The sequence below is a fragment of the Salvia splendens genome, chromosome 13, assembly GCF_004379255.2.
Source record: "Salvia splendens isolate huo1 chromosome 13, SspV2, whole genome shotgun sequence".
NCBI lineage: Eukaryota > Viridiplantae > Streptophyta > Magnoliopsida > Lamiales > Lamiaceae > Salvia > Salvia splendens.
In genome coordinates, this window is record NC_056044.1 from 24679385 (window position 1) to 24695713 (window position 16329).

The 16329-nt window shown below is 41.3% G+C and overlaps 2 protein-coding genes across 2 annotated transcripts; one reads left to right on the forward strand and one right to left on the reverse strand.

Moving 5' to 3' along the window:
* The first annotated feature begins 4336 nt into the window (after positions 1-4336).
* On the forward strand, positions 4337-6394 carry LOC121760762. Its single transcript, XM_042156387.1, has one exon. The coding sequence runs from the start codon at positions 4337-4339 to the stop codon at positions 6392-6394; it is 2058 nt and encodes a 685-aa protein (XP_042012321.1).
* A 3321-nt stretch (positions 6395-9715) lies between these two features.
* LOC121762599 (auxin response factor 18-like) lies at positions 9716-12858 on the reverse strand. Its single transcript, XM_042158540.1, has 4 exons — positions 12722-12858; positions 11053-12228; positions 10080-10909; positions 9716-9997 (listed from the first exon to the last, which is right to left on the reverse strand). Exons 2-4 carry the CDS (start codon positions 12163-12165, stop codon positions 9928-9930), a joined length of 2013 nt encoding a protein of 670 aa, XP_042014474.1. The 5' UTR covers positions 12166-12228; positions 12722-12858; the 3' UTR covers positions 9716-9927.
* Between the last annotated feature and the right edge of the window lie 3471 nt (positions 12859-16329).

Consider the following 16329-nt stretch of genomic DNA (forward strand, 5'->3'; position numbering starts at 1 on the left):
TACGTAGGCTGGGTGTAACGTCGGTGCTGCTTGTCCCAATCAGCGCCGCCACGATCAGGAAGACCGTAAGGTGGTTCCGGATCAGGCCGTTGTGGCGGTCGAAGTTTCCCCAGTCGCCGGTCGTTCGCGTTCATACGCGACTCCAATTTGTCCACCCGTCGATCCATACTGTCGAGGCTTGCATTTAATTTATCAAACCCTAATGTGATTGGGTCGACCGAAGCCTTCCCCGATTGGTCGGGACAACACGGCGGGCCTGTATGCAGCGCCGGCGTCGCTTCCCTCGTCGGCCGTTCCGACGTAGATGGGCCATGGTATGTTGACGTCATAAGTACGGGATGAAAGCACCAGTTGTTACGGACGTTCTCCGTAACGAGACCGGATGGCTAACTTCTCGGAGAGATAAGGTGATCGAACCTTCGACGTGCTCGAAGGAAAGCTCACGAATTGCTGATTTTCGGACGTTCTCCGATGAACAACAATTTTGAAACGAAATATGATATTCTTGTTACTCAAGACAAGTTTGTGGAAAATAATATATTCATTGAATGAATAAAATGATAACAAGCTCTCCTATTTATAATACTAGAATACTACTACCCTAACTTAATGAACAAGAAACAAATATCTAAACAAATATGGGAAAGATATGGTGAATAAGGGAAAACTAAATAATTAGAAGATCCTAAGAGATATGATAGATATGATCGTATCAGTGTCCTCAAATAATATTAGATAATAATGCTCTATATGGTTTTAATGTTGGAAATCTCTCCTTCTGCTTACATAAAGATCTGGTTGCTTGCACACTTTCATAGTTGGATGAGGGTCGTGTTTTTCAAGTTTGATAAGATATATATATATATATATATATATATATATATATATATATATAGGGTTGCGTTAAAGATAGAACCATTCATAAGTGTAGAACCTAGAACTCTACATATTTTATTCATTGGATGAGGAAAAAATGACGGTCAAGATTAAAAATCATACATATTAGACTATGTTTTCACGACATTCCGGACTCAACATGTGAAAAAACTCACATGTTGATGGAAGAATGAATGAAACGAAGAAGAGTCCATGCATGCTTTATTTTTTCACTTATCTGCATTCACACATTAATAATAGTTTTGGTTGTAATGGGAAGTTGTTGTGCAAATCAACACCATTGGATTAAAAGATCTAACGACCTCCGTTTGGCATTTGTTCTACGTTTAAGAATGGTTCTATCTTGATCACAATCCTATATATATAGTTGTGATCAATGTCGAACCAATTTTAAAGATCGAACTAGAGACCAAATCTGGGCCATTAGATCTAGTTTTTTTGATGAGATGTGCTGCTGTGTAAATTTTTCGGTCTTCATTACAAGCCCATTTTACTTCATTGTATAGGTTTATTACTTCATTACGTACGTAATACCTTGAAACTACAACATGTTTTTACTTTATTCCAGTAGGTTTTGAAATGATTCAACATATGTTTCATTTGAATTCATTGACCTGAGTTTTTACTTTATTTACATTAAAAAATGTAATTTATTCAAGTGCGTTTATTACTTCATTCAGAAACGTTATTACTTCATTGGATAAGGTTTTTACTTCATTCTAGTAGGACTTCAAATGCTTCTACACATACTTCATTCCAATAATTTATTACATCATTCTATGTGTTTATTACACCATATCAGCGTTGTGGCGGTGGTGATAAATATTGTAGAGAGAAAGAACGGCACGCGACGGCGAAACCGCATTTACGTTCTGGAATGAAGTAATAATCCTACTGTAATGAAGTAAAAACCTACTGGAATGAAGTAAAAACCTACTGGAATGAAGTTAAATCTTCGTAACATGTTAGTATGACTTATTTACCTTCGGATGAATTAAAATAGGCTCGTGATGAAGGCGAAAATAATTTATAAATTTGTGTCTCTCATCCATAAAAAACTAGATCTAAAAACCCTAATTTGGTATGGTTCGGTGGTTCGGTCTTTAAGAGTGGATTTGTCAATAATGAGACTCATACATATATATATATATATATCCCCTCTTTCTTATAGTTGCATGATCAGTGGTGGCTAAGAAACAAAGTCAGCTTTGAGCTTTCTTTTGCTTGTTCAATGGAGTTTTGATGTGTTGGTTTTTGGCCGTTTGGAGTAAGTTGGTGTTGTTACATCCTTTGACTGTTGCTGAATTTTTTTGTGCTAAGAGTATTTGTTATTGTCCTTTAGATTTATCTTAGCATGGAAACTGTTTTTATGTGAGGTTCCCTATTGACCATCTCTATGCTGTCATTGCTGGTGTTCCTTTTATTTTTGCTGTTTTGTTGAACTGCTCCATCCTTTCTAGGACCATCATATTTTGAAAGAAAATCAATGGGTCAAATTAAATTAAATTTGATTTAGCCCAACAATAAATGGGCCTGAAAATAAGTCCCAACATACAAAATTGAGTCTCGAGCAAGCCCAAATCATGAATATTCGAATAAGTGGACTTGAGTCATATGTCAAAATCTGGATGAAAATCAATAAGCTTACTACTCAATAGCAGCACCTTGGAGTGAAGGAGGACTCTATTCTTTTTATATGCAAAACCCTAAAAAGTCTTGTAACTAGATTTGATAAAGATGAGATCCATCGATCGATCCAAAAGTACAGTATAACATTAGCAAATGAGCTGCATTATATATGTTAACGTTTTCAAATTTATAGTAACTTACTATCAATTGATCCATACTGACATACGTGTACAAAATTAATGAAAAAAATGGATCTTTAATGTGGTATGGTATCATCAATTGTGTGTTTAGTTTAGAATATTTACGTACTCTCGAGGGTTAATTTACTCGATTTATAATTGAGATTTTAGTATACATGTGTAGAGTGAGTGCACGCACGATTGTACGTGGAGAATACCGAAGTAGTATATGCATGAATGATTCTCGATCATGTTAATTACTTAATTTTCATGAAAATCAAGTTCCAATGTTAAATTCGTGTATGACAATACCGAAACATATTTCACAAAATTGCAAATTAAAATAAAAAAATGTTACAGATCCCAATTATGCGTTGGTAGAAACTATGGCAGCAATTTTGGAATGCATATGCTGAAAACAATTGTACTAATAAAGGTTTTCCTTAATAAAACAAAACTTTGGAAATAGTAGTTAAGTTTGTCTCCTTCTATTCTCTTCTGTTCATAGTCTTCAGTGTCATAATTCATATAATATACTAATGTAATTGGTTTTGGTTATGTATACCAGTTTATGCTTTACCCATATTATTCTTTTAAAAAATGAATAACAATTATTGAAACTCTTAAAGCGAGCTCGTTGATAAGAAATTATTTTGTATAGTTATAACTTATCTATGTTAGAGTTATATGACTAAAAATGATCTAAGTGCATGTTCTTATCATATTTTGTTTATCCATCTTCTCGATCTACCATTTACAATTTGTTAATTTAGTATTTCTAACATCACTTATTAAGACTTTGGTTGTAAAAGTAGGGGACGAAATCTAGTCTATGTTTTTATTGGGAAATACCACAATTCGATCGGGGAGTTTTTTTACTACAAAAGTTTGAACAAATGAAAGAAACTCGTGTATTTAAAAAATGAGTTTAGTTGATAAACAACTCAGAAGAAGCATGGAAATTGGGATTAATTAATGATTAAATATAGTCATTAGCAAGACTTGCGGCGGTTGAACCGGGAAATCTGATGTCACAAACTATCGAAAAAGTCTAGGTTTGGTTACGATTTGTGTTTCTCTACCTACATATAATTTTATACTCCATTTCCTATCCTTCATATGTTCATTTTTCTTACCCACACGCATGCCTTGTTTTTTCCCTTTTAATTAATCACTTCCTTCCACCTCCTTTTCATATATCATAATCTAGACTTCTAGACTATGTAGCTCCATATCTCGAATGGGATAATCGACATAATTGAAGAATAGGGGAGTAATTTAATTGATAATTCTTTTTGATTGTTTTTATTACAGTGGAGACTGCCCCATTATATAGGGTTGATACATTTGTAACTATGGTAAAGTACCAATCAGAGATCAATTTCCCTATTCTATTCTTGTAGTATAATTGATTGGAATATTTTCCTTGATTGCTTGGAATATTCTCCACTGTAATAAAAACAATCAAAAAGAATTATCAATTAAATTACTCCCCTATTCTTCAATTATGTCGATTATCCCATTCAAGATGGTATCAGAGCGGGGGTGAGACTCAGAGTAGTCTCATCACTGTCTCGGACCAATCTCAGACCTTCCGGCCAAAATCCGGCAGACCCTGAAAAAACAAAACCATGTCAGACGAACCACCAAAGCCAACGGAAACAGAGCAATTCGCTCGAATGTTTGCCGAGTTTATGCGTGTGAGTATCGCACAAAACCAGAGCCAAATCACAAATCCCATAGCTCCAGATCCAACACCATACAGAATCGATTCATCGCCATTAGTTATTGCAGAGAAACTAAATGGCGACAACTATCCCCAATGGTCTATCCTTATGAAAGCAGCGATTGGCGGAAGGGGGGATGATGTCTCACATCACTGGAGTCCCACCCCCCCGGCGAAAACCGATCCAACTTTCGGAAGGTGGCAACAAGCTGACCATTGTGTATTCACATGGCTAACCCAGAATGTAGAACCAAGGCTAGTGAGTCGGTTGACTCAATACCCAACAGCCAGGGACATCTGGGTGAGCATCGAAGTCACATATGCCAGTGGGAGTGACAAGATCCAAGTATATGACCTGTATGCAAAGGCAATCACGTTAAAGCAAAAGGATGAACCACTGGAGGAGATTTGGACCAAACTCAACGATTTATGGATCTCCATAGATCGGAGGCATCCAAATCTGATGAAATACGCAAAAGACATAAATATATACCACACAGAGAAACAAGAGCAGAGACTATTCCAGCTATTAGTTGCCCTAAATAGCAAATATGAAAGCATCAAGAAGGAAATCCTGAGAACAGAGCCACTTCCCTCAGCCGAAGCGGCGTACGCCATTCTCCGGAGAGAAGATGTTCGATCGAGTGTGCTCCAGACGGAGGACTCCGGGACACAAGGGATCGGAGCAGGCCTGGCCGTGACCAATCAATGGCAGCATCGAAGCCATCCTCAACGAAGCGGCGGCGGAATTGGCGGTGGGTGGAATAAACGGACCGAAGAAGACAAATCGAGGCTTATATGCTCTCATTGTGGAAAGAAGAAGCACAGCCGTGAGACTTGCTTCGAGATTCACGGTTACCCGGAGTGGTGGCAGGAGAGGAAGACCAAACCACCGCCAGCCCCGTCGAAAGGAAATGGCCGAGCAGCAGCGGCGATAGGCGGAGGAGAACCGGTCGCCGCCATCGGGAGCAACGTGGGAGCCGCTAACCACCGAGGCGGCTACCTGGAAACTGGAGGTGCAACAACCGGAGTCGCAACCTTCGCCAGAGGAGGAGACGGAGCAATTCCGTCGAGTGAAAATAAGGAGACGGCAGGTACATTAGGGTTTGAGGATGAGAAATTGCCCTCAAACCCTTCCTTTTTCAAACTCTCTAAAAAGGACCCCCCATATCCCGACAAATTGCATAATAGACCCCGAAAGTTGCAAACCAACCCTAAAGAGCCCAGAAATTGCAGAATAGCCACCCCACTTCAGAAATTCCCGAAAAAACCCCCGATAGTTGCTGAAAATTCCGAAACAGCCCCTATACTCTGTAAAAATCAGTTTCAGATACTTGACAATTTACCTGAATCTTATGCCTTGAATGTTTCCTCTGAAAAGAAAAATGATAAGTGGATTTTTGACTGCGGAGCCACTGACACTATTACCTATGATATCTCTGATATATCTAATATGCATAGGGCACCAAAAAGTCATATCCAAACGGCCAGTGGCGAGTTTACACCTGTTGAAGGAGCAGGAACAGTCACAGTTTCATCCGCCTTGACGTTATCTAATTGTTTATATGTTCCGTCAATGTCGCATAAACTGTTGTCAATCAGTCATGTAACAAAAGAATTAAATTGTACTTTACTGATGCAACCGACCTTCTGTCTGTTACAGGATATCAGGACAGGGGAAATTATTGGACGTGGCACTGAACGGGACGGGCTGTATTACGTGGATGAAATCACACAACGAGGAACTGCTTTACTAACTCACGGGACTACTGATAGAGAGGCCTGGCTCTGGCATCGACGCTTGGGACATCCTTCTACAGGTTATTTAAAAATCCTCTTTCCTAAATTTAGTCAAGATATGTATTGTGAAACCTGTGCATTGGCCAAGAGCCATAGACATTCATATATATCAAATAATACCCGTGTTGATTCCCTATTTGCACTAGTTCATTCTGATGTGTGAGGCCCCTCTCCGACTGTGGGGGGACAAGGATTCAAATACTTTCTCCTCTTTGTAGATGATTGCACTCGTATGACCTGGGTCTATTTTATGAAACAAAAGAATGAGGTTTTTGAACATTTTAGTCACTTTCATGCACTAGTTCAAACCCAATTTCAGAAAAACATAAAAGTCCTTCGTTCCGACAATGGGGAGGAATTTGTCAACTCAAAGATGAAAACCTTTTGTCACAAAAATGGTCTTGTCCACCAAACCACATGCCCGTACACCCCAGAACAAAATGGTGTATCAGAAAGAAAGAACCGCACCCTCTTAGAAATGGCTCGAGCCATGCTCATTGAGTCTAAAACCCCCAGACATTTTTGGCCCGAAGCTGTCGCCGCATCTGTCTATCTATCAAACCGCTTACCCTCCAGGACCCTTAACCTCCAAACACCACTAGAGGTCCTCTCGACTCTAGCCCACATACCGTTACCTTTGACCTTACAGCCTCGAGTATTCGGATGCTCGGTTTTTGTGCACATCCCCAAACATGAGCGAAATAAGCTCTCTCCATGTGCTATTAAATGCGTCTTCGTATGGGAACTCACAAAAGGGATATAGGTGCTTCGATCCTAAAACTAATCGCTTATTCACTACCATGAATTGCGACTTCCTTGAAACTGACTACTTCTTTAGCCAGCTTAGTGGCCAGGGGGAGAGCTATAGTGATCCACTAAGCCAGTCACCAACCTATGAAATCCCAACAAGCCTTTCAGAACAACGCCCGGCAGGAGATGAAGAAGAAATACAGCCCGCACCGAACAGTGGCCCTATCCAAGAACATCCCCTACTGGTATCTCCTGTAAGTGCCTCTGAAACTCCTCCTAGTATTGATGACTCGACTATACTTGGTGAAACTGACCCAGAGACAGATAATGGGCCCGGAGCAGACTCGCATTGTGATCCAGAAATTTGTGATTTATTGGAAGAACAGATTAGTGAAGAACTTGGAGGATACAAACTTCCACCAAGAGCCAATAGAGGAGTTCCGCCAAAACGATATAGCCCCGAATTCGTCGGCAAGTAAGCCAAATACTCAGTCGTAAACCTGGCAAGAGGACATCTCTCAGAAATGGCACACGCATTCGAGGCCGCCCTATATGAAGAAGAGGAGATTCCATGTACTGTGGAAGAAGCATGGAGACACAAACACTGGCGAGAGGCAATGATGAAAGAGATGGGAGCCTTGGAAAGAAACGGTACATAGGAGAAATGCAAAATCCCAGACGGAAAGAAGACAGTTGGATGCAAGTGGGTATTCACTATCAAACGAAGACCAGACGACTCTATAGAGAGGTACAAAGCACGATTAGTCGCCAAGGGCTACACACAGACTTACGGAGTTGACTACGATGAGACTTTCTCACCCGTAGCAAAAATGAATACCATTCGAGTGCTACTCTCAGTTGCTACCAACAGGAACTGGCCACTTCACCAATTCGATGTAACAAACCATTTCTACATGGGGAACTGAAAAGAAAAGTGTACATGGAAGCACCCCCGGGATTCTCAGAAGGATTTGCAAAAGGGGAAGGATGTCGCCTAAAGAAAACACTCTATGGGCTCAAACAGTCTCCGAGGGTTTGGTTTGGAAGATTCAAAGAAGCCATGACCAAGTACGGATTTCGGCAGAGCAACTCTGATCATACGTTGTTCCTGAAAAAGCGAGATGACAAAATCACATGTCTGATTATCTATGTAGATGATATGATCATCACGGGAGATGATACAGAAGAGATAGAGAGGCTAAAGGGGAGCTTATTCCAAGAATTCGAAATGAAAGACTTGGGAAACCTTAAGTACTTCTTGGGGATAGAAGTACTGCGGTCTGCAGGCGGAATCTTCTTGCGACAGAAGAAATACATCCTGGACATTCTAGCGGAGACAGGCTTGATTGATTGCAAACCAGCCGATACACCAATTTTAGTGAACCACGGGCTACAGATCTCTGATGAAGCTGAATTAGCAGACCAAAGAAAGTACCAGCGCCTAGTTGGAAAGCTCATTTATCTCTCTCACACTAGACCAGACATTGCCTATGCAGTAGGAGTAGTAAGTTAATTCATGCACCGACCGCAAAAAGATCACTATGATGTTGCGTTAAGGATCGTGCGGTACCTCAAAGGAACAGTTGGACATGGAATAATGTTTAGAAAGAATGAACACCGAGGAATTTATGGGTTTACCGATGCTGATTGGGCAAGTAATCCAATTGATCGAAAGTCAACCGCAGGGTACTTCACATTAGTAGAAGGAAATTTGGTAACATGGAGGAGCAAGAAACAAAAGGTGGTGGCATTATCGAGCGCGGAAGCTGAGTTCCGAGGAATAAGAAGTGGATTGATGGAGATCTTATGGCTTAGGAGGTTGATGGACGAGATTGGACTCACACAAGACAAGAGTCAACTATACTGCGACAACAAGGCAGCAATCTGCATATCCGAGAATCCAGTACAGCACGATAGAACAAAACACGTTGAAGTCGACAGACACTTCATCAAAGAAAAATTGGAAAATGGAGTTGTGGAACTACCGTTTGTCCGGTCTGAAGAACAGTTAGCCGACATCCTAACTAAAGCCGTCAATTCAAGAAGCCTCATGAACATACTTGGCAAGTTGAGCTTTGGAGATCCCACCACTCAACTTGAGGGGTAGTGTTGAGAAAGGAAAGTTGACAATTGGAGAATATTCCAAGCAATCAAGGAAAATATTCCAATCAATTATACTACAAGAATAGAATAGGGAAATTGATCTCTGATTGGTACTTTACCATAGTTACAAATGTACAATCAAAAAGAATTATCAATTAAATTACTCCCCTATTCTTCAATTATGTCGATTATCCCATTCAAGATTTTTTTTTAAAAATTTAATTGATAATTCTTTTTGATTGTTTTTATTACAGTGGAGACTGCCCCATTATATAGGGTTGATACATTTGTAACTATGGTAAAGTACCAATCAGAGATCAATTTCCCTATTTTATTCTTGTAGTATAATTGATTGGAATATTTTCCTTGATTGCTTGGAATATTCTCCGATTGTTAACTTTCCTTTCTCAACACCATACACATTCATAGTATATCTTCTACCAAACTTTACCCACTAAACTCCAATATATTAAAAATATTTTGTTTTACAATTAATCTCCATTTATGACGCTTTTGTTGCATTACCCTATATACAAGCCACATCCTTCCAATTTAATTTTCATAACCAAAACTTGGGATATTTTTGTCTGTTTTTCACTTGAACTCGTGTTTTAATTTATGACTCCTTAGATTAGTACAAAATAAATCACAAGATAAATAGCTCAAGCGACAAGTTTGAAGTTACAAAGGGTCATCTTTCAAGAATTGCCTTAGGCAAGCAAACACTAGAAAAAAGAATCCAACAAACACAAACAAAAAAACAAACCCATCCACACTCTACTAAAGAATAAGCTCAACATAACTGAACTAACAACACATATAATAAATCTGCTTCAAAAATCTCTATACTTCTACACTATAACTGCTAGAATCAGCTACAACTCTCAACCTTCTTGCTGTTTTAGAGAATTTGCTGCAACATCAAACAGAAATTTCTTAGAGTGTATAGACGTAGATGCATTAGTGAAATTCACAAAATAATTATCTAGCTTTACCTAAATGGTTCTTCACCAAGTTGCCTCACTGCACCTGTGTCATCAAGATAGTGGATGTGCTTTGCAATCTCTGCGATTTCGACCCGAAACATGCTTGCCAGTTTCATGTGCAGTTCCTCGTAAGATCCTAGCAACGAAAGATTTAATGTCCGGCCCACGTCTTCAGATTCCATGAAAACTTTGCAGTGATCGGTCGATGACCGTTCATATGCATCGTTCCTATTAGAAAAAAAGCCGGATTCATCCGATCTATTCACAGTACGACGAGTGGAAACAGTGTCACTGGAGCAGGTTACAGAAATCTTCTTCGCCGTGTGTATTTCTTGACCAAAAAGCACGAATGGGACTTCCTTCCGATTTTGAGACTTGGTTGATCCTTGAATTGAAGTTGTTCCCATGGTCAAAAGACAAGAAATGTTCTCATCGTTGCTTGGTTCAGAGACAATGGGGTTGGAGGGCCGGATGGGTATAGAGGCTCTGTCAAGAGGCCGATGAGAATCAGGTGGAAACGGACCTGATCGTAGTTTGCTGAAATGGAGGTCGGATAATGTTATACCGTATTGACCATGCCTGGCTCCCTGAATGCCAGCAGGAGCGTTATCTGTGAGACAACCGAAGGGGTAGCTTGACCCGAGAGGGTGGCTGCCGGTGAAGGCCGGCAATGGAAGATGTCCGTCGAGAGGAAAATCAGGAGGATGTGGTAATCTTAGCTTCTTATGGGGAGATGAGAAAGGGGACAGATGGATGTTGGGAAGATTTGATACTAATTCAATTGACCAAGGATTAACTCGTTTCACGTTTTGAAGCAGATCGGGTTCGTCCCACCTCACCTACAACGATACACCTCCATTATCGGCAAGCTTAATATATGGATTATAACACAGACCATACAGTCTCAACAAGAACTCAATCACATTAATTTATATCATAAGTAACTCACAATTTCACTACAAGATTGAGTTCAACAAGTCACCTGTAGAAGCCTCCAAGGGGAATCGGGCCATCGAGCAGGATCAGCAACCACCGCGGATGATATGGTTCCCATGAACCAACTTATGCGAGAAGAATCCTCTGTCTCAAAGGCCATCTTGAACCGCATCCCCGAGCACCAATGAATTTGAAGGGCAGCCTTCACAAGAGACGTCATCACACAGAACTCAGGATTGCTAGCTCGGGGATAGTAAATCACTTCAAAGGGCTTTCCATTGGCACCCAGCGTTGCTGCTTCGATAACATCTTCTGTTTTCACTCTTCTCCCCTTGCTTATCAAACTCCCATTGTTGTTCCCACCACCATTTCGACTCAACTTGCCCTCATCCTCTTTAAAGAACATAGAAAAGCCTCCATATTGCAAGGCACGGCCGCCACCACTAGGATTCCACTGCGATGGCACTTCGGGTCCGCCACCAATCCCATTCTTGGCACGCCTGATCCCAACACAAAGGTCACCATTCTCTGCTCTAAGGAACACGATGGAATCCCCTGCCACGAGCTTCTTATGGTTCACAAACGTGCTCCACCCCGTTGTCAAGAGGTGGCGCCTGGGCGTCCCTCTGTAGATATGCCTAAAATTCCAAACCTCCCCGTGCACATCCTTGACCAGAATGGTCTGCACCGGAGGATCAGCAGTGTAATCCAAACGAGGGAAGATCGTCTCTGCACAATACCTAGGCACCGAGAAGCCTCCACCGTTATTTGCATCAGACTGCGTCAAAGTCTTGGCAAACGAGGAAGGCTTATCTTGACTCTCGATGCCATTAACCTCAGCAGCACCACCCTTATCGAGATCAACCTCGTTCCCTTCAACCGGGACCAATCTAATCTTGGCGAAAACCTCGTCTGTATCAGGATCAGCCATGAACTTAACTGCAGACACCCTACAAGATACATAGGCAGGCAACCTCGGACAATTCCTAAGATCAAGATTGCCTGAAACGTGCTCGAAATGGCCTTGAGGAAAGTAGAACACATTCGAATTCACCGGTGGCATTTGCACCATGCTACCGGCACAGGCGTGCCACAGCTGAGAATCCAAACATTTCTCACTCTCTTTGCTTCTCTCCATAGATTCCATAAATGTAATCATCTCAAGTAAACAACGTTGTATCAAGATTCAACCTTCCTCTCAAAATCTTCAGACACAAATTGGCTACAAAATTTGAATGAATTAATCAATCAACAGTACATCAATCACTCCCAACAACAGAAAAAAAAACACGGTTTCTTAATTAAAAGCTCAACATGGAAATCGAATTCCTAAATTTCGAAAATTGAACATTAATTGTCAAGATAATGACCAAAATCTCATTTTCATCAAATTTTGACCACTGCTAATCTTGTTTTCTGCTAAGAATTCTATGTACCGGCAAAGAACTAATGACTTATTAGACCACAATAAATACCATTTCCAAGACAAAAAATTGACCAGCATTTACACACGAACCCAACACTATTCCAACGTAAAAAATGAAATCTTTGAACATTTTTTCCCACGCCCTCCTCCAAATTCACGCCATAAAGCAATGAATTCAAGCTAAAAACAAAATCAAACTGAAAGGGAGAACAATTGTTCAGATGAATTGGGAAAAGTAAACGAAAATCTCCAGATGTTAAAAAGCAAAAAAGATGAAATTGAGGAGAACCCGTTGATTTTCTTCTACTTGAGCTTCCTCTTCATTTCTCCCGTACTAACACTCAACTCCATTCGCACATATCCCTCTCTCACTCTCATCTCTAGATATTTATATATGTAAATGTTTGACAACAGAAAGAAAGAGTCTTTAAGAGCATCTCCAATGGTCGGCGTCACCACCGGAGCGCCGATTTTTCGCCCACGCCGGTTTGACGCCGAACCATTGGAACCGGCGTGGGCGAAATCGGCGTCAAAATCGGCGTCGCCATGCCGATTCCCGCGCTGACGCCGGTTCCCACGCCGATCCTCACGGGCGCCATTGTGGCTCCCGGATCGGCGCCAAACCGGCGTCGGATTTAAATATTTTTTTTTTTTTTTTTCGCAAAACACAATATATACGCGCGTTGAACCTCATTTTCATTCGCACCACTTGTTTTAACGAGTACTCTCTCTCTACCTTACTTTCTGTACAAGATCAATAACGAGCAATGGAGAACAACTACGAAGGTACTCCAGTTAATCCCGGGGGATGGTCTCAGACTCCCCCGGCTCCCGGTGTAGGGTCTCAGACGCCCCCGACTCCCGGGGCAGGGTCCCATACTTCCCCGGCTCCTGGGGGAGGTGGTTGGCCTCCAATGAGCGGGTACTACAACGTGTACCCGTGGCAGCAGATGATTCCGGGGTGGGCACCCGGCATGCAGCCCCCTATGCAGATGATGCCGGGGTGGGCACCCGGCATGCAGCCACCGGCGCAGCAGATGATGCCACCAGCGCAACATATGATTCCACAGTCGCAGGCGACGCACGGGGGGGACAACGCCTATCGGCCGACTTTTGATTTTTCCACCGGTTCTTCGCACACATCGACCCCAACGGATGCACAGTATTCGGAGACCTTCTCCTTAGCGGACTTGGGTTTTGATATTAACGACGTTTCTGAAACTCTCATTCAAAGCCAGGGAGTAGGGCGGGGTAAGAAGAAGGGCAAGGCGAAGAAGGTCGGCGAGTCGTCGCAGCCCCGCGCCGAAATCCGGGGCCGGAGGAAGTGGACGGACGCGGAGAACGTTGCGGTTGCCAAGGCGTGGGTGAGTGTTTGCGACGATCCTCTCGTTTCAAACAACCAGAGGATCGTCAACTTGTGGGCGAAGATAGCTGCAGCCTACAGGGCATTTTGCCCTGAAGGGAGACCGTGCACCGGGGAGGAGGTCCGGAAGTGCTGGGACCGAATCAGGGCTGGCGTCTCTCGATTTTCGGGTTTGTACGCCAACGCCCTCCGCATGCAGACCAGTGGCCAAACAGAGGAAGACTGCAGGAGGATTGCGGAAAGAGCCTACCCCGATCCGGATAAGAAGTACTATGAGTTCACCTACTGGAACTGCTACGTTGTGCTCAACGAGTCGGAGAAATTCCGGGCAGGCGTCGACGCTGGCTGGCCGAAGAGGCAGAGACTGAACTATACCGGAGATTATAGCGGCAGCAGCGGTGGTTCGTCAGACCTCCCCGAGACGGCCCAGGAGGTCCCGACTCCTCGGTCGTTCGGTCGCCGACCTCGCCCGGTTGGGCAAAGGCGGGCGCAGCAGGTTGCGAGGGGGGGCACACCGAGTTCCCAGGATGTCCATTCGGCATCCCCCCTCGGCAGGTCTACCGAGGAGCTCAAATTCTTCGCGCGCCAACAAACGCGCGCTCAAATGGTGAAGACCTTAGCCGACTTCCAAGCGGCGGTGGACCCCGAGGTGAAGGATTTTCTTCGCGTATTGCTCCAGAGCCAGCGTGAAGAACTGGAGGCGATGAGGAGGGACACCGGCGGGAATAGCCGCGGCGTAGGTGGCGACGGAGGCGGCGGCGACGGCAGTGAAGAAGCGTTGGGCGACGACGGAGACGAGGACGGCGGCGATGAGTGATTTTGTTTTACTTTTTTAAATTAATGTACTTTTTACTTTTTGTAATTTTTTTAAATTGTTGTACTTTTTTTTAAAAGTAATGTACTTTTTAAATTTTAATATTATTATTCGAATTTTCCGTATTTGTCTCGTAAATTAAATTATGTATGTTGATACAATTGTAAATTAAATTATATAATTGTTATTAGTGATGTGGATAGGTAGTGTGAAGGCTATTTGATGGCTATTTGATGTCCAGTTGATGTGGCAAGCTGATGTGGCAGGAGAATTGTAGTGCTGATGATGTGGCAGTGTGAAGGCTATTTGACGGCTATTTGACGTCCGCCAGCATTGGAGATGCTCTAAGCCGACTTGCTGTTTTTTTTTGGCTTATTATTATTAGTATTTCATAAAACACGATAATCGGCTACAGAATTTACTTTGTGATATTTGAGGTAGAGTATACTCTATATGAAGACAAAAATGATAAAGTAATAATTCTGACCTTCTTTATTGGATCTAAAGAAACTTCTGATGCACCTTTAGATTCCACCATTAAACAAACTTACCACTTTTCTAATTATCTTATTCTAGTATTTCTTGTTTTGGTTGTCTAATAAATTGCACGAGTACGGTATTCTCTCCGTCCCATAATAGATGTCACACTTTTCTTTTTTAGTTTCTCCCATAAAAGATGTCACATTTCATTTTTTTGAAAAAAGTTCTCTCTCACATTAATATAAATATATTATTTTCTTTTTCCACTTAATACATAAAATAACACCTTCTAAAATTTCGTGTCAATCCCCAAGTATGACATCTACTATAGAACGGAGGGAGTGTATGTTACAAAGATGAAAAGACGAGTTGGGTATTGCAAACGTTTCTATTTTTTATTTTTTAATGTCTGGTTCTTGTATATGGCTATTTATCTGTTACTAATTCATTATTTAAAATGTGTATATTGGTTTTTATTTTAATCCATAAATTGAAATATGCATCATGATGTATTTTTCGGATTTATTAAATGTGATATGTGAAAATATAATATATTAGTATATTTTTTATTTTAATTCGTAATTATAATTAAAAGTGGTACTAGACAGATGCTTCTTTCATCAAATTTGATAGAAAGCTTTGAAGCTCCCTCTTTTATGAGACAATATGATTCATTTGGTGGTCTAGGAATAAAATTGTAGTATTTGAGAAGATTGTCCCAAATTGAGAGAGTGAGAAGAAACTTTTATTGTGGAAGCTAGGTTTGTGGATTAAAAGATGGTACATAGAGTTCCCCTTCATAGCAGAGCAAACATATGGGGAGTTGAGTCAAATTAGAAGATAGACTAATATCATATCAAACATAAGGCAATCAAAGACCACGAAAGAGGTTATCTTTCTAGTCTTTAGTTTATTGTCTAGTGCTTTTACCTTATTCACGTTTGCTATGTGGTTTTTATGCTTGTGGGGTATGCTTTGATTATACAACTAATAGGAGTATGACTTTGATCTAATCAAAATCTATTCTTAATACAAAAATGCAGAACCAAACATACAAATGTTATTTTTAAGTCATCATAAGCTTATTTTTACGTCATTATAGTAATCATGACATAAAATGATCTTAATGTGACATCAAACCCGAATTTTATAATATGACCTAAAACTACTTTATAATGACCCTCTATGTTTTTATTTAATTATTGACCATTAGATTGTCAAATCTCATGGTCAGGATTTG